This window comes from Parasteatoda tepidariorum, chromosome 8 (assembly GCF_982258835.1).
Source record: "Parasteatoda tepidariorum strain Cologne lab strain chromosome 8, Ptep-v5.0, whole genome shotgun sequence".
NCBI lineage: Eukaryota > Metazoa > Arthropoda > Arachnida > Araneae > Theridiidae > Parasteatoda > Parasteatoda tepidariorum.
This window is the reverse complement of record NC_141762.1, coordinates 48,557,549-48,575,839: the sequence shown is the minus strand read 5'-3', so window position 1 is coordinate 48,575,839 and position 18,291 is coordinate 48,557,549. Positions and strand designations below refer to the sequence as shown.

Here is an 18,291-nt window from a genome sequence, read left to right as displayed (position 1 = left end):
ATCTCCTCCTCGGTTTCATCTTTTCAAGAACCTTCTTGTTTATCAAGGGGAAGCCGTAGACATTGTTTGTAGGATAGTTGGAAGTGTCGTAGAGCTCCAAGTTTGTCTTCATGTCCGCATACACATCTGGAGTGGTGATGTTATAGATGAAGCTGTCGGTATCGTTGTACAGAAGTTTAAGAAGTCCTCCATATCTTGGTAACATCTTGGAGTAATGGAAATCATACATTAATGTTTTGGAAACATCGAGTATAACCATTCCGATGGCAATTGGCTTGTTAAAAGGTAGGGTTGTCAGCCTCATATGGAAAGCTACGAGATCTTCAGAAAAAATGGTGCGATCCCGAAAGTTTGATCGGGCGATGAGTTTTTCCGCCTTTTTCGCATTTCAACAGTTTTACATCCGCTCTACGTCTGTTGTTCTCCATGGTTTTTCCGAACACTGCGTTGTTCATCAACTTGAAGAAATTCTTCTCGAAATCGTTGGTTGCAGTTGTTCGGAGGGTAATACTTATATCGATGTATGATTTTAACCAGGGAGACTGTGTAAATTGGAGGATCCTATGAACTCTGGTGAGTTTGAGGCCGTGTTGCAAATAGAGTTGAAGATTCCGGTAATACAGCACGTACCTCTCTTTGTTGTTCAAGGTGGTCAGGAGTCTCTTTTCTTTACAGCTAGGTGGAATTTTTGCTTCAGGCGAGAGGGGTAGATCCACGTGAGCTTCGGGAATGGAAGGCGGATATTCCAAATCAACTTCCAGGATATATCCAACTGAGCTGTCGAGGGGTTCTCCAAGACATCCGTCGCTGGGTCTATCCAATGAAAATCCTTAAGAAGAAGGTACTGAGATTGGGTCCAACCGTACAAGTTATTGGCGTCGAGATATAGGAGATAATTTGATGTTAGGGCTTTATTGTAATCCGCCCCCATATACGGATTGTTAGCTCGACTGTGTCGGTGGGAGCACTGAGAGATCCCACCGCGAATACCACTCTCCACAAACAGATGCATATCATAGTCCACCAGCAGCTCAAGCTGAACTTCAGTCTTCTTCAACATAGCGTCCCATGACAGCCCTGGGGTTGTGTAATACCAAGTGGGATCCAGTTCATATGTTTTCATGCAGACATCTCTGAAATTTTCAAAGATGTCCGCAAGCAGCAAAACATCCGAGTTGATGTATAAATCAGCATATTCACCAAGATTTTTTAACTCGAAAAAATCCCATACTCGATGAGCATGCTTGTAGTCCGCCTGAGTGATACTGACCTCATTAAGACGATTATAGAAAGCTTCTTGAGGAGGCAAGGAAGTCTCAGCAAACTTATCCGGATGGCAGATGTAATCATAAGGGTACACCCTCTTTTGCAGTAGTAGAGGCACTTGAGAAGATGAGAAGTATGTCTGAATCAGCCTGAACTGGTCTTCTGATAAGTTCTTAGCGAGTTGGTCGAGGCTCTTAGCCATGAATCGGAAAGAGTCCAAAAATCGAAGACTAAGTCGGTTTCCCACTTGCTTTGAGAAGAAGATGTACTTTTTCGTGTTCTCCGGGATGACGGTGATATTCCCATCATCCCTCCCCCCCAGTTCCTTGATGAAAAGATGGCTATCATATCCGGACAAGTTGGGAAAAATCACCGGGATGAAGTTAGGTATTCTTGCCTTCAAGTTGCATGTATTTCAGGATATACCGCGAAGTTGTTTGGTTTGATGGTCCCTCACCTACAATAAAGAATAAGCAACTTTAGAAAAATAAATAACTAGCAGTTATATAACTAAATAAAAGGTTTTTCCCATATGAGATAAAATTATATGTTACTTTTTGTTAGTCTTTAAATTCCACGTTTAAGAGTAAAAACATTTATATTTTTATTCTAATTAGGATATGAAATATTTAGAATGAGTAATCGAAACTTAGAAGCTCAAATCACTGAAATATTTAAAAAAATGCTTATAAATAGTGAATTTTTATTTAATCAAATAAACAATTCTAGTATTGATACTAAGTTAATTTTTTCATTAGATAATTTTTAAGTTCACATAATATTTTAAAAACTAAATATAGCACTTTCATGTTGCGATACTCAGTAAAAATGTTTTCGAACAAAGTGCATAAAAAAAGATATATACATTTAAAAATAATTGATTTACACAGTAAATATAAGATTAAGTTTTTTGTAATAAATATACATTTAAAAACAAATGATTTAACTGCTAAACTTTTATTTTAATCAAAATTTTCACAATGATCTTTCGTAGGGAAAATAATATTAAAAAATAATAATACATACGATAATATTTAATATAATATTTTAAGAACTAATATGAATAAAAAAAAACACTTCCCTTATAATTATTCGTGGAGAACTTTTCTTTACACATATAGCAATTTGTAGCAGTATCGAAAACTCGCTGTTGCTCTTCGGTCAATGGGTCCATAGGCAGAGGATGATTGTAGATTTGCTGAATATCTTCAGCCTCCAATTTCATTCTTTTCATAAAAACTTTCTCAGCATCAGGACCCCGGTGGATAAATGGTTCCTTGTATGTTCCCATTGTCGAGGCAATGTAATAGCAGAAGCTGATCAGCTCGTGCTTCTGATATGCCTTTGTAAAAGAGTCTTTAGCATCAGGTGAACAGGAGTCTACAGGTCTTGTGAGACATTCAAAGTCAGTGTAGATGACAAATGGTATCGGGGGCGAATGTTTAACATTTTTAAAGGATAACCACTCATCCTCGGGCATCTGTACACGCACAGCTTCGTGCTGACTGCAGCTGAGATGATGACGATTGAGCATAGTTTCCGTTTGAAAGAACTGCAGGCAGCGACGGCAGATAACATGGCTTGTTTTGTGTTTGCTATACTGTCGGAAGAGCAGCAGAGATAAGTGCTTGATCCAGGCATAATGAGAGGATGAAGCATTGGTGAGGTACATTAGGTCAATATGTCGAGTTTTCTCTTCTTTCGTGATGACCAGAGGATACACTTTATTATTTTCTGTCAACCTGTACACGTTGATGGAAAGTCCATTCAGCTTCTCGAATTTAGGCACATCTTGTAATTTCACAGGAAACTCTATCCCTGTAAAGTCCAGCGTAGAGATATAAGGCTCATATTTCTGACATCGCGAAGCATGCAGACAACGATCTGGTATGGAGTAGAGAGCAGAGAGTACTGCTCACATAAAGCATCGGTTGTCGGTGTTTGCACGTTGATGATAGCGTGCGTTTGCTTTATCACTGGTGGTAAATCAATGTAAGAAGAACCGCCAAGTGGATTGTACTTATTTAACCATGTCTCTAAATTGATGATTTCCTCAAGATCCCATCCGGATTCTTTCCCTTGAAAATCATCAGCTTCTGCCAGAATTTTATCCACCTTTGCTCCAGTGGAGTAGCGAGCTTAACTAGCGCCCCCCCCCTCATTCGAAAACCATATAATATTATTTGTAAAATATACTCGAAAATTAATAAATAGGTAAAGTAAAATAAATAAAGTCATAGGCTCAAGCTAGGCTTTAAATTTCAGACAAAAAATGTAAACAAGACTAGATTTTGAAATGTATATGATCATCTAGAATTACTTCAAAAGATACCCATTATTTATTTACATATTTATAAAGAAATATTTTAAAAACACGCAGTTTTAAAACAATAAAAAGGTAAATATTTATTACCTCTAAGGAGATACATATATTTAATAATAACGTGATTATAATACGTTAATAAAACTAATTACTATGTATAAATTTTCCTTGCTTTCGATGAAGCAAATTTAACAATAATATCATCAAAGTTGATCATTTCAAATTTTTCTCTTTCCATACTGAAAAATGCTGGGTCATATAGGCGATCTTGTCCCATCGTTGATAGTCAAAATTAATTTTAATTTGCTGAATGAACGTTTGCAGCTAGCAATTGATACTGAGATAGTCAGGAGTATTTGAAGTGCCACTCTCAGGTTTTGAAAAACATCTACATACGAGATTATAAAAGAAGTATAGTATAGAAATTCTAATGAAGTTTTAGGCTCAATTTCTCTTCTACTGCGGGGTAACATTTTGCAATCACATATTTCGATAAAGAGTTCTACCAACACCTCCTAGAAAAGAGTAGGCCTCTGCACGGGTTACCATAAATATCCTTTAGTAGTCCAAACGTAATGACATACGCCGTATTTTCAACCACTGCGCAGCTTAGTACCCCGAACGTAATGACATCTTTCTTATTTTTCATCAACTGCGCAGTTAACTTCGTCACATCGGACTACTAAATTGATCCGTGCTGAGGCCTTCATACTTCTAGGAGGTGTTGGTTCTACTATATTGATATCTGTATTATAAAATTCACCCAAATTTTTAAAAAATTTTCAGGGTCATTATCAACATTATCCTTGTTTAATAAATTTTCAACGTCTAGTAGAAATCCAAATTTGAAATTAAGGTCACTTAATCGTGCAAATCGTGTACATATTTCTTGTTGGAGATGATCATGGACGCTTTTCATAAAGCGAGAAATTTCACTTTCTGCGGAAAGACCAACATCTCTAGCCAATTCTCCGGGCATTTTGCGACGTTTTTTTTACACGTATTGTTGTATCGATATTCCACTTTTCTCAAAGAGACTTGACTTTTTCTATTGCCTCTTCACAGAACTTGTCTCGAATTTCGGCTAGTTCAGTCGCTAAGGATTCAAGATCATGGAACGCTTCTCTAAAATTCATTCTAGGATCTTGTAAATCTGAGCTGCGCACGATTGAGGGTTTTTCAAAACCTAGGTACATGCTCAGGGTTGGGAGGAAAGAAGAAAAAAATCTTGTTTAGCTGCAGTAACTCCAACTAAATTCAATGAATGGTTATCACAATTTACAAAAATGCTTTATGATTTTTTTCCATTATTCTTTGTTGAACACCAGATGTGTGACCTGCCATCACGGCAGCATTATCGTAACGTTGTGATCTGTAGTTTGTTAATGAAATTTCATCGGAATTTAATTTCTCTAAAATTGTATTTTCGATCGAGGCTGCATCTTTGGTATGTATTTCAATAAAACCCAAAAGAGATTCTTTAATGGAAACTTTTTTATTGATAAAATCAACATCTACATACCTAACGACTTGGGACATTTGTTCTCAATGAGAGATATCAGGAGTTGAATCAAACAAAAGTCCATAATATTTACGGTAAATTAAAAATTCTTAATTTTTATTACTATAAATAGTAATAAAAATTGAATATTGTCAATTTCTTCAATTGTTTTATTGATCACTATTAAAAAATTTTTTCATACCCTATTCACTGAGTAATAGAATCGTCGAGTAGATGTAGTAAGTAATCTTATTAGTTTTATTACTTACCAAAAATGCCTTGAATTTGAAAGGTAGTAACACAGTGAAATATACGTAATTTATGCCAACATTAAATTTATTAAATATTATAACATTACATTTTTATTCTAAGCAGAGCGCGATGACAAGGACGCAAAACTGAAAAATACACGCACAAAGTAACTTAAACGTTAATATTTCGGGTATTTCCCTAATTTGTTGCGGACTTCCACAACCTGTCCCAAGTGTCACGGATATGTACAGTCACGGAAAAAAGTATCCGAAAAGTAACAAATAAAGAATCATTTATTTTTAATACAGATAATTGTCAGGCACACAACGAATACGGCGTTTGCGTCCTTTCCTAGAAACGGCAAAACGCTGTATTTGCTGTGTGTCTGAGAAGTATTGATATTAAAAAAAAGGCGATCCTTTAAATGTTATTTTCCGGATACTTTTTTTTCCGTGATTGTACATATAAGTACATTAGAGTGTTATTGTTATCGTTTTAAAATAACAAGGGTAAACTGCATTGCGTTTATAGAAATAAAAATAAATAGTGTTCTGAAAGAAAAAATGTTTGAACTTTGTGCATTGCAAATATTTATTATAACATATTTTATCAGACAAATCATGAAAGGAGATAATTTATGCAACCACACAGCGTAGATGCCATAAGAAAGTACAGACAGACACAGGTCGAGTCAACCCTGCCAGTAGAAAAGACGTGCCATTTCTATTATGAATATATTTATTACAGTTTGATTTATACTATTAGTGTTCCTTTTTATTTACGAATTAACATCTATCTATATTATATAAAACGCTAATACGTACGTATGTATGAATAAAACCGATGATATTTCTTTTCTCGCGCTGGCAACAGTTTTCATTTTTAATTGATTGGATTCGGCGCGCAAGAGCACGTAGTGAGCATCATATGGCTAATCCATGTTATAAAACACTAATACGTTTTAATTGATAGGCTTCGGCGCGCAAGAGCACGTAGAGAGCATCATATGTCTATCTATCTCCGATTGTCACCGAGAAAAAAACGGTTGGTTGGTTATGAGTACTGAAATAGTTCCTTTTCATTGGCAGAAATGAGAAGTGTTATGCTATTGCTATTTTATTTTGAATTGAGCGCTTTACTATTCCACGTTTTGTTATATTATTAGTTATGAGTTGAATGCAGTTTTAATATTTCATATTTATTTTAAGTTAAATTTCATGAATCTTAATAACCTACGTACGGTTTATAACAATCTCCGAAGAAGAGAGAGCCGCTCTAATGAAACTCCAGAAGAGCAATATCAACGGAGAACAATTAGAAATGCTACAGAACTAGCACGACGTTCTAATGAAACTCCAGAAGATCAATATCAACGGAGAACAATTAGAAATACTACAGAACTAGCACGACGTTCTAATGAAACTCCAGAAGAGCAATATCAACGGAGAACAATTAGAAATGCTACAGAACTAGCACGACGTTCTAATGAAACTCCAGAAGAGCAATATCAACGGAGAACAATTAGAAATGCTACAGAACTAGCACGACGTTCTAATGAAACAACTGTTGAACAACATCAACGAAGATTGGCCAGGAGTGCTGCCGATAGGCTTCGGCGCTCAAGAGAACGTAGTGAGCATCATATGGCTAATCAGGTGAATTCTCAAACTGAAGTCACTGTCTTGGAACACGATTGCGGTAGTATGACGGAAGTTTGCAATTTTTGTCACGCACTTTTTTGGCGGGGTGAACTAAACTCCAGTAAAAAATATACAAAATGCTGCCATGATGGGAAAGTCCGATTGCCGAATTTGGCTGATCCTCCTGAACTTTTAAAGGATTTACTATCCAATAATTCAGTTGAAGCTAGGAACTTTCAACAGCATATTCGGGAGTATAATGCATCACTGGCTTTTGCATCAATGGGCGCTGAAGTAAAATTACTTCCTGGATACGGCCCATATTGTTTTCGTATTCATGGACAGATCTACCACAGAGTTTCCCCATTGTATTCAGATGAAAAGAAAAAACCTGGATATGGACAGTTGTATATATTTGATTCTTCTGAAGCAAGCAGAAAGCGTCTATCCAATAATCCATCTTGCCTTGCCTCCGTGATGAAAAAATTGGATGAAATGCTACGTTTACTAAATCCGTATGCTGAATCATATTTGCAAATGCATAAATTAGTGCAGGCTAATCCAGCAGTAAAGGTAAAAATGGTTTTTGCTGAAAATTCAGATTTGGATATGCGGCGTTATAATGCACCTACCTCCAGAACTGAAGTCGCTGCCATATTTGTTGGAGATGAAGGCGAACCACCAGCAAATAGAGATATATGCATTTATCCAGTTGGGCAGGGTTGCATAAATATTTCTCCTTTAAATAAATGCAATGACCCTATGGTTTATCCTCTACTTTTTCCAAGAGGAGAACAGGGATGGTCAAATGAAATTGAACATGTTCAAGAGAGACGCTCGGCTAAAAGAAATAGAGTAACTCAACTACAATTTTATGCTTATAGGCTTTCAGTTCGTGGTGGTTTCAGTATTTTGCATAGCAGTGGCAAATTATTTCAACAATTTGTGGTAGATGCTTACGTTAAAACAGAAGGATCTCGACTTAACTACATCCGCTAAAATCAAAAAGATCTAAGAGTAGAATTTTACCAGGGACTTTTGGATGCTTTAACAACACAAGCCTTGAATAACAATTTACGCGTAGGAAAGCTTATCATATTGCCTTCTTCTTTTCAAGGAAGCCCAAGATTTATGCAACAAAATTATCAAGATGCTATGGCTATGGTCAGAAAATTTGGGCGACCGGACCTGTTTGTTACATTTACCTGTAATCCTGCCTGGCCTGAAATTTTAAATGCCATGAATGGTCGGGAAAAACCCGAGAATAGACCAGATATTATTGTACGAGTTTTCCAGATGAAGCTGTCAGAGCATTTGGACGATCTCATAAAGAGAAATATATTTGGAATTGTTACTTCTTACATATATGTTATTGAATTGCAAAAGCGGGGCTTGCCTCATAGCCATATTTTACTGACATTAGACTCTTCCTCCAAAATTCGTTCAAAAGACGACATAGATAGATTTGTAAGAGCAGAATTACCTAATGTAAATATAAATCAACGTCTTTTTGAAATTGTTACAAGATGTATGGTCCATGGCCCCTGTGGTTATTTAAACTAAAATTCCCCATGTATGAGAGATGGTAAATGCTCGAAGCAATTTCCTAAACATTTCAAAGAGGAGACAGAAGAAAATGTAAATGGCTATCCAGTTTACAAAAGACGCTGCACTGAGCCAGTCAAAGTTGGCAAGCATCACATTGATAATCGTTGGATTGTTCCATATAATCCTTACCTTATCAAGAAGTATAATGCACATATCAATGTTGAAGTTTGCGCATCTGTAAAAAGTGTAAAATATTTGTATAAATATGTATATAAAGGGCACGATGCAGCTTCTATCGTGCTGAAAAATGATAGCAATATAAACCATGAAGTTTTAAATTTTTTAGATGGACGATATGTTAGCGCTCCAGAGGCAATGTGGCGTCTAAGTGAGTTTAGCATGTCTGATAAATCTCACACAGTAGTTCGACTAGCAGTTCACTTGCCTGACCAACAACCGATATACTTTATAGAGGGCCAAGAAAATGAAGCAGTTGAACGAGCTTCAATTAAAGAAACAACTTTAACTGCTTGGTTTAAATTGAACCAAGTTGACGTTGAAGCGCATGAATTTTACTATGCGGATATTCCTGAACATTATGTCTTCGATAAAGCTTCAAATAAATGGAAAAAAGGCAACGAGGCGGGCAAAAAGTCATTGGAAGAATGCCAATAGTTGGTGTACAAGATTCTGAGAGATTTTACCTTCCAATGTTATTGTTAAGAGAGAAAGGTGCACTCTCCTTTAATAGTTTAAAAACTATCAATGGGAAATTCTGCCAAACGTTTCAAGAGGCGTGTAAAGAACTTAGGCTGCTTGATGGGGATCAGTACTGGCATAACACTCTTTTTGAAGCTGCAAGAATGCACATGCCAAACTACCTTAGAGTTTTGTTTGCCATGATTTGTGCCTTTGGGGAGGTTGAAAATATTCCCGATCTTTGGGTTGAACATAAAGAAGCTCTTTCTGAAGATTTCATAAATAAATATTCGGAGGAAACTGGGCCACTTTATGCACAAGCAGCATTAAATGAACTGCTTAAGTCTCACGGTTTAAACTTGCAAAAAGGTAAACTTCCTTCGGTCAATTTACCGACAAATCTCTTTCCAATATTCTTCGACACTGCTGAAGAACAGTCTAAAGCTAATGCAAATATTGAAAAGCTTAATTCTGAACAGCGATTTGTTGTTGACAAAGTACTAATGCTGTTTACGGAAATCAGTCTGATGTTCAAAAGTGTTTTTTTCTTGATGGTCCTGCTGGGACAGGGAAAACTTTTCTATATTCAACTCTATTACATGCAGTTAGAGGAAAAGGAGATGAAGTCATCGCAGTAGCATCGACAGGAATTGCAGCTACATTATTAATCGGAGGCAGAACTGCCCACTCAGTTTTTAAAATTCCTTTAACATTAAATTCTACTTCTACGTGTAATCTGAAACCCAATACTCCTGAAGCTAAATTATTAGTAGAGTAGATGCTAAATTGATTGTGTGGGATGAAGCTCCCATGACGGACATTCATGCCTTTTTAGCTGTCGATAGACTACTGAAGGACTTAACTAAACTTGATGAACCGTTTGGTGGAAAAATTATTTTGCTGGGTGGAGATTTTCGACAGGTTCCTCCGGTTATTCAGAGAGGTTCCAGAGCTTTGACAGTTGCGAGCTGTATTAAAAAACACGCGCTTTGGACTAAATTTTTTGTTTTCAAATTAACTGAAAATATGCGTGCTCTGGCTTCTGAAAGAGAATTTGCTAATTGGCTGTTACAAGTTGGGGAGGGTGCAAGTGGAGATCAAATTATATTGCCCCCAATTTGCTATCCTGAAATTCAAGATCCAGTAAAACAGCTTTTTCAAGATATCAATTTTAGTACAATAACACCTGCAGAATTAAAAGGTAGAGCTATACTTACTGTAACCAATGATTCATCATTACTAAATAATAACCGTGTATTAGCATGCTTACCAGGAAGTGAAGTTATTTATGAGAGTACCGATAATATAGTCAGTGATGACCCTCAAGACCAACTATCATACCCTGAAGAATTTTTAAATAGTTTAACTCCAACTGGAATGCCTCCTCACAAATTAAAATTAAAAACAGGAGCTATAGTTATGTTACTTCGAAACTTAGCTCCTTCTAGAGGTCTTTGCAATGGTACAAGATTAACAGTAGCTACATTAGAGAAAAATATCATTGTAGCAAAAAAAATTTGTGATGATGGTAACAGTGAATTTCATCTTATACCTCGAATTCCACTAATTCCATCTGATAATAATATGCCGTTTAAATTCAAACGCAAGCAGTTTCCAATTAGATTAGCTTTTTCGATGACTATAAACAAAGCCCAGGGACAAACTTTCGATAAAATTTGTTTGGATTTAACTAAACCAGTGTTTAGACACGGTCAATTATATGTTGGACTATCAAGGGTGAAATCCTTCAATTCTATAAGTGTTGTATCGCCAAATGCCCAAATTAACAATTGTGTTTTTAAAGAAATTCTATAAAAAGTTTTAAATAAACAACTTTAACTTAAATAATAAACTCATTTTCTTACTCTTTTCTTTGTTTTTTATACATTTTATATTTTTGTGATAAAATAAACTTATAGTTGTTCTGCTTCTGAACACTGATGAAAACGCAAAATGATGGGCTTCATCAACAATCAAAAATATATACATTTATTTTACAAATTCCATATTAGGGTGGCGCCATTCAGAGAATTAAAAATACAAAATTATCTTTACATCCGGCGTTCAGTGGCAGACTACTATTTCATATTGTTTTACAACGCATGGCTTTAGCCCTTTTGTGGGAAAGACTTTAAAACAAAACTTACAACAGTTACTTTTCTCAACAACTGAAATTTAGAATAGTGTGATTAAGAAAAATATGTGAACTGTTTGCAATTTCAAATTAATATTGAAATGCACAGGTTCAAAATTTTCTACAGTGAAAAGTTTTCGGAACTTCAGTGTTCAAAAAAGTATACAAAAGCTAGACGTTAAGAACGTATCCAATGAGCGAGTAAAGCGAGCATCGGATTGCAAAGCAATCCGAAATGAACTGCGAAAGCAGTTCCGAGGGTTGGCGAGCGCCAGCGAGCAGAGGGCGAAGCCTCCTAGTATATTATATTAGACAAGCACTAAATTTAAAATATATTTTCCAAAAATCAATTATAATAAAAATTATCCAGCAATTTTTTGTTTTGCGGACCATTTGGCGCCCCTTTGTCAGTAGCGCCCGGGGCATGATGCCCCCCCCCCTTTGCTCCATAGATTTCATTTAGATCGACGGAAGATGTAAATACTGCATTTTTTGTTTTGAAATTCTTGACCTCGCTGTTAATACCATTTTGAGTCACTGTTTGGTAACGGCACACAAATTTCATATTCACTTTCTGTTTATAGTCAACGAGGTGAGAATATACTATTCTTACAAAATCTTCTCGCTTGAGTTCTAGAAATGTCCGCATGTCTTTAATGTTGTCATTATTGGGAAGACGAATATTTTTCACCCTCCCATTAAAGGCAGATGTGGAAGGATCCGGAACCGGAGAAGTAGCACGGAACGTTGATGGATGAGCAGGAACCACATTAGAAACAGTATTCTGATGTGCAGTAAGAATATTTAGACGAGGCTGCTTGGAAGTAGTGAACGTGGAAACAACAGTTTTCCGTTTATGCACACTGAGATGACATTTTAGTTTATCAGTTCTGGCGATGGTTTTGGAACACTCTGGGCACTGAAGACGCTTATCCCCATGCATGGAACGCTGATGTCGCAGCATATTTCACCGGGTGTTGAAGCTTTTCGTACATTCAGGGCATGAAACTTGAGCTTAACTTGAGCTGATCTTGTCTCAACATGTTATCCAAATCTTTACCGGTAAGGTCTCCAAAATCACACATGGCAAGCACTTCATCGTTTGCATGCAAAGAAGCACTAAATTCTTGACTCATCTTAAAACTTGATAAATTTAGAAATAATAATAAAGAAAACTACTAATGAAACTTTTAAATAAAAAGTTAAGCAACTAAAAACTTCTCCGTAACAACTAGCAAAACTTTTAAATAAAAAGTTAAACAACTAACAAAAGCTTTAACAACGATGACAAATAAAAAATTAACAAAAAAATCTAACGTAATAACAAAGAGAGAACAAACTAAGTTTAGAAAAGTGCCCTGAGAGAGGTAATCCTACAATCAGAATAAGGTCTCTGGGCAAATGCATCAGATTTTATACTGTAGTCGACTACTCAGTATGCATTTCGAATGACCATGTAATGCTTGGTTAAAAATGATATCACTATTTTAGTTCAGTCACACATATTCTGATTGAGAGAAAATGACATGATTTTCTGACTCCACCCTTATGGAACATTCGAGAAAGATCTAATGAAACAAGACCCAGCAAGATTTGAGCGAAACATTTCAATGTACTTCATCTTTCTAGCCCTCACAGAAGTGATGCATGCCTTATCTTGAATACACGTACTTCATATTCATGTTAAATCCTGATTGTATGACATCACGTATTCCTGTTTTGATTGAATCGAAGATATGACATCACTCCACCTTACGGAAACATATCTTATCTTGCAAAATTGCTTTCAAGTTTTATCTTGCAAGATTACTTTCATGTTTCATCTTACAGACTGATTATTAACAAAGCCTGAATCATGTTCAATCCTGATTGTATGACATCGGGTTTCATTTTATGTCATTTTTCAAATATCACTCGTATTAGAAAAAAAAATGATTAAAATATTAACTAAGAAAACAGTAATCAAAAAATAAAGATTGAAAACAATAATTATTAAAAAAATAATTATTAAAAAACGCCCTCAACTATAGTAGCTGTTACATTTGATGGATCACCCCAATCCCCTTCAGGAGTACACCAGCGGGATCCCTGGTGCTGAAGCCCCTTTATCCAACTACTCATGGTTGGACAAAGAATACTGTAATGAAAGTTTATACAAAAATACTTATAGAATATATTTTGAATGTGATCATAAAAGATTGTATAATATTATTTTAAAATATTCTATGAACTTCAAATTTAAACTAGATTAAATTCTGCTTATGTGACTCTTTCTTTAAATTCTACAGTTTTTCCTACTCCTTGATTTCAATTCAAAGAACAATCGACCAGTAGAGTTTGAGGAATTTGGATCTTGAAAAGTGTGGATTGAATTTCAACTAATGACTATTTTAACTTTTATTAACTTTTCCAAATTTTATTAATAATAATATGTAACTAAGCAAAAAGCATATCTGATTAAAAAGTACTGTATATACAATACATATATATAACAAAAAAAAATGCAAAAAAAAGTTCTTTTTTAAAGAAAATGATTTAAAAAAATAATAGAAAGCAAACAAAATAAAATAAAAAAAAAATTTAAAAAAAACATATGAAACAAAAAACACACACACACACACACAAAAAAAAAAAAACAGAATGAAACACATATGTAACATATAAAGCAAGTAGTGAAATCACATGTCTATTTATTTACTGACATCTTTCAAAAATGATTAAATTTATTTTCGTAACTAAGTTGGCCAGATTACAAAATATGAAATTTAAGCATAAATAGAGGATAGTGGGATATATTTTTATGGTGTGTCCTTACTTATGTACAGAACCACATTTGATTTGTCTGTTACCTTGGATTGACCCGAAATTGGATTTGTGTAAGGTAATTATATTATACTGTATAATTAAAAGTTTATAAATAATAAAAGGTCAAAATTTTGAACAAATTCTAAATCTTAAACAAAGGTCAAAATTATTAAATTTAAATTTTGATGATTTTTAGAGAAATTATTAACATTTATTGAAAATACTTTAAATATTAGAAGATTTTTTCCATGAATTTGCCAGAATTGAAATTATACACAGTAAAAGTAACAAAAATATTTAGTATAAATTAATTCATTAATAATTATTACACACAATTAACTCAATATAGAATTCAATAACATTAGTTGGAAGTTGGATATCCATTGTTTTTAATAAAATTTTGGAAGAATTTGTCTATAACACATCAAGTAACATATAATGGAAGGAGTGTCTAGTACTATACATAAAATAGTTTCAAAATCCCCTGAAAACATATTAATACCACCCCCAAAAAGATACTTACGAAAATGTAACCATTTGAGAATAATAGTATGAATATTTGTAATAGTAATCAGAACTATACATATAAACACAAATAATTTTAACAGTGTATAATTATTATTTAAATAGTAAACTATTATTATTATTCTCTTTTTTTTTTTTTTTTTTCAAAATGGAATATGAATAAAAAGGCAGTGTTTTAAAGGGATGGCGGCTTATCTTTACAAAAAGGGAGCATTTATTGGGATCAAAATGCAAGCAGGGTTTATCAACAAATTTAAAACATTTTTTTTTCTTCCTCACAGTGAGTGAAAAATAAATTCTGAAGAAGTTGATGGATTCGATTCTTTCACATACCTGAGCAATAGTAAATAAACAGGGAGGCAGCAACAATGATATAGGAACAAAAGAATCATAAAAGCTAGAACCTGTTTCAGGAGCCTTCAAAAATTTTTGAAAGCCTCAAACAAAAAAATCTCCACAAAAATAGATGTTTTTAAAGCTGTTATTCACTCAATAGTTTTTTATGGTGCTGAATGTTGGAAACTCAGCAAAACTGAAATAGTAAACCTGGAAACATTCCAGAACAAATGTTAAAGAATAATTTAAAAAATTTTCAGGCACAACACTATTTTAAATAAAGATCTATTAATAAAGGCAAAATTATCACCCATTTATGAGGAAATCTTAAAGTGAAGATGGACTGGACATATCCTTCGGGATAGTCCTGGTAACATCGAAGTTACTTAGGAACCTGATGATGAATGCAAAAGAGGAAGGCCAAGACATACTTGGAAAAAATACATGCACCAAGAAGATTTTTACAAAGCAAAACTAAATGGATGGGAGGAGGTAAGAGGACTGGCCTGGAAAAAGAATCTTGAGGCATCATGTGCCAGATGAAGTGAAGAGGATAGGCAACTGGTCACAATGACCTTCTTAAGTGGATTACATTAATTTTCCCTAAATTTTTGCTGATATCATAATAATTAAAAAAAGTTCTACAAAGAGTTTTATTATATTCATAGCTTTAAATTATGTTAAATCTTTTAATAGAAACAAATTCTTTAAATTGTCAAATACATTATGAGATTTAAACAAATCAAAAATAGAGTTTTGAAAGTTAATAACGATACATAAGTTATTTAAATTTTTCTTTTCATTAGGAGAAATTTTACTTATTTTTCCTTCCACAAGATCAAAACAAAGAAGTTTGAAGTGCAAATTAGTAAAAGAAAAGTTGTTAATAAGATCTTGAAGTTTATAGATATCTTTAAGGGAGAAAACAAACCTTTCATCGGTTTAATATTGCAATGGTTAATAAAATCTTTTTCCTGATTAGAAATAACAATTACATTTAATTTGTCATGATTAAAAGAGTATTTATTACATCTTGATCCCTGTTTACCTTGATTTGCATGCTCATCTTTAATGTGAAAAAGTAGAAGAGTTATTAAAGTTAATCTGTGTATATTGAAAGGTATCTTAAGCCTATATGTAAAATTGTTTAGTGTAAAAGCATATAACAGTTTTCTTTTTGTAGTCTTAAATCAAAATCATCTACAATGTCTAAAGACCAAATTCTAAGTTATTAATTTTATTGCTATTTATATTTGAGCAATGTTGGTTAATTCTAATTTTATGAGTGCTACAAGTTTGTCCAACGAAATTCATATTACAAAAACTACAGGTTCACACATAAATTACATTATTAAGTTGGCAAATAGATTTACGACTATTGTTATTTTGAATTAAATGTTTATTATCAATATTGGGATAAGTTATCTTTTGAAGAGACCTTAAACATATCAAACTCAAAAACACTTATGTTATTATACATTAAAGTCAATTCAGTCGAAATTTTCTTTCCTAATGTCAGGTTCTCAATGAGCAATTAAGACTAATTTGAAGAACAGTCTATTTGTTTACTTTGATATAGTCTATAACACTTTTCTTTAAAGCATTGTCTCTAACTGCATTAACTTAAACATTTTTCTATCATGACACCGAAATTAAAAACAAATCAATTTCTTTTTCAATAAGGAGACTTTGTATTTATGCGTGATAATTAAAAGTTTTGGAATGTTATTACTGTCAGAAACTTTGAATAAATCAGTCTAAAAAAACCTTAAAATTATTTTTAGTGTATCAATAGGTACACCTAAGACATCATTGAGGATTACTCATGATTATATTACTCATTCACGAGGATTTTTCCTGGTCTGGTCAATCATAGCACACAACACAGGAGAACAAGAACACAGAATCATTTTATAAAATGATAACTCCTCATGATTTTCTGTTTACAGCTTAATATTACAACATATTGTGCTTAAAAACAAACATCTAAGAACATTCTGAAGAGTTCAAGGAACAACTTGTTAGGAAAATGAATCAATATTTAAAACATTTGTTTCAGCAACTGAATCAACAGAAAAAGCAACTACAATAGTAAAACTCTTTTTGGTGCTGGATTTAAAATTTAATTTAAGCACCAACTTATACCACACTGAATTTTCATAAATCACGTTACTGTTTCGATTTTACTGTGGTACAAAACTTTTTAAGCTTTCTGTGAAATGTAATGCATTGATTGTAGTTCTTTAATCATCAATGACAGTAACTTGAATTTTGAAAATTTCGTGAAAGCTAGTCCAGTTTAAGGCCAGATATTCAGACTCTAATGATTCAAGCTCATTATGTCAAAACAAACATATAGAGAGTTATGAAAAAGGTAAAATTCTGGAAGTAACTCAGTTTATGCTGTACATTCACAATTGCATTTGAGAATTTATTTACATTTAGACATCTTTTCGCTTCCTACTTTTAAACAACTGATAATTTCGATACCTTCTCTTTAATATGACATCAAATGATTAGTAGTTACATCATCGAAACAAAATTTTGTTATCAGACACTTGCAGATCCTGGATCGATATAAAATCTGACGGCTGAAAACGATAAAATGCATACACGAGAGTAAATCACATTACCTTCAGAATCGATGATTTCTAGGGAATAAACAGCAACAACAAAATTAGTATGTGTACTCAAACAGCATGCAGCATATTTCGTCCCATTACTAGGGTGACCACAGAGATTGAGGTCTACGCGGCACTTCTATTTTGGAATAACTTCAACAATAAAAGTAGATCTATAGATACACTCGTTATTTGCAAGGTTTTCGATTTTCCAAGTAAAGATGAAATAGCCTTCCTTCCTAATAAGGTACCTTCCGAGACATGCTTTTAAATTATATAGTGTATAAGCTTCAATTCTATGTGAAAAGACATTTGCTAGTCTTATATTAACATTAAACGGTTTATACAAATTTTATATTTAATTCAAAATAAATTTGTAAAAAAATCATAATAAAATTCCCGCTTATTGTTTACGCTTCTGGTTACTTATTTTTGTCATATCAAGATCAGTAGCAGCAATAAAAATTAAGTTTCTAAGTTTATATTTTTTTTTATCCATTTACATACATATGCTAAGAACTAATTACACAAATTTTAGGAGAAGGAAATATTAAGATTTATTTTATGAGTTATTGAGCGGAATTCAAAGATAATCAGAAGTTTTTTTTAATGTAAGCTTAGTCTAGTACCTCGCAGAAACA

The 18,291-nt window shown here is 33.6% G+C and overlaps 4 protein-coding genes across 4 annotated transcripts; 3 read left to right on the top strand and 1 right to left on the bottom strand.

Annotated features, from left to right (window-relative positions):
* Positions 1-652: 652 nt before the first annotated feature.
* LOC147806130 (uncharacterized) lies at positions 653-18,288 on the bottom strand. The gene is made up of 2 exons (XM_087150255.1): positions 17,663-18,288; positions 653-1,723 (listed from the first exon to the last, which is right to left on the bottom strand). The coding sequence occupies exon 2, from the start codon at positions 1,466-1,468 to the stop codon at positions 653-655; it is 816 nt and encodes a 271-aa protein (XP_087006381.1). The 5' UTR covers positions 1,469-1,723; positions 17,663-18,288.
* On the top strand, positions 8,114-8,545 carry LOC147806133 (uncharacterized). Its single transcript, XM_087149550.1, has one exon. It carries the CDS (start codon positions 8,114-8,116, stop codon positions 8,543-8,545), a length of 432 nt encoding a protein of 143 aa, XP_087005676.1.
* LOC147806132 (uncharacterized) lies at positions 8,558-9,205 on the top strand. The gene has a single exon (XM_087149549.1). It carries the CDS (start codon positions 8,558-8,560, stop codon positions 9,203-9,205), a length of 648 nt encoding a protein of 215 aa, XP_087005675.1.
* LOC147806131 (ATP-dependent DNA helicase PIF1-like) lies at positions 10,040-13,720 on the top strand. Its single transcript, XM_087149548.1, has 2 exons — positions 10,040-10,966; positions 13,652-13,720. Exons 1-2 carry the CDS (start codon positions 10,040-10,042, stop codon positions 13,718-13,720), a joined length of 996 nt encoding a protein of 331 aa, XP_087005674.1.
* Positions 18,289-18,291: the final 3 nt, after the last annotated feature.

Excerpts from the sequence above, each read along its gene's own strand:
- LOC147806130 (XM_087150255.1), bottom strand. The coding sequence starts at position 1,468 with ATGGCTAAGAGCCTCGACCAACTCGCTAAGAACTTATCAGAAGACCAG.
- LOC147806133 (XM_087149550.1), top strand. The coding sequence starts at position 8,114 with ATGCAACAAAATTATCAAGATGCTATGGCTATGGTCAGAAAATTTGGG.
- LOC147806132 (XM_087149549.1), top strand. The coding sequence starts at position 8,558 with ATGAGAGATGGTAAATGCTCGAAGCAATTTCCTAAACATTTCAAAGAG.
- LOC147806131 (XM_087149548.1), top strand. The coding sequence starts at position 10,040 with ATGACGGACATTCATGCCTTTTTAGCTGTCGATAGACTACTGAAGGAC. Across the intron at positions 10,967-13,651 it reads TATATGTTGGACTATCAAGG|TTTTTCCTACTCCTTGATTT; the intron begins GTGAAATCCTTC and ends TAAATTCTACAG.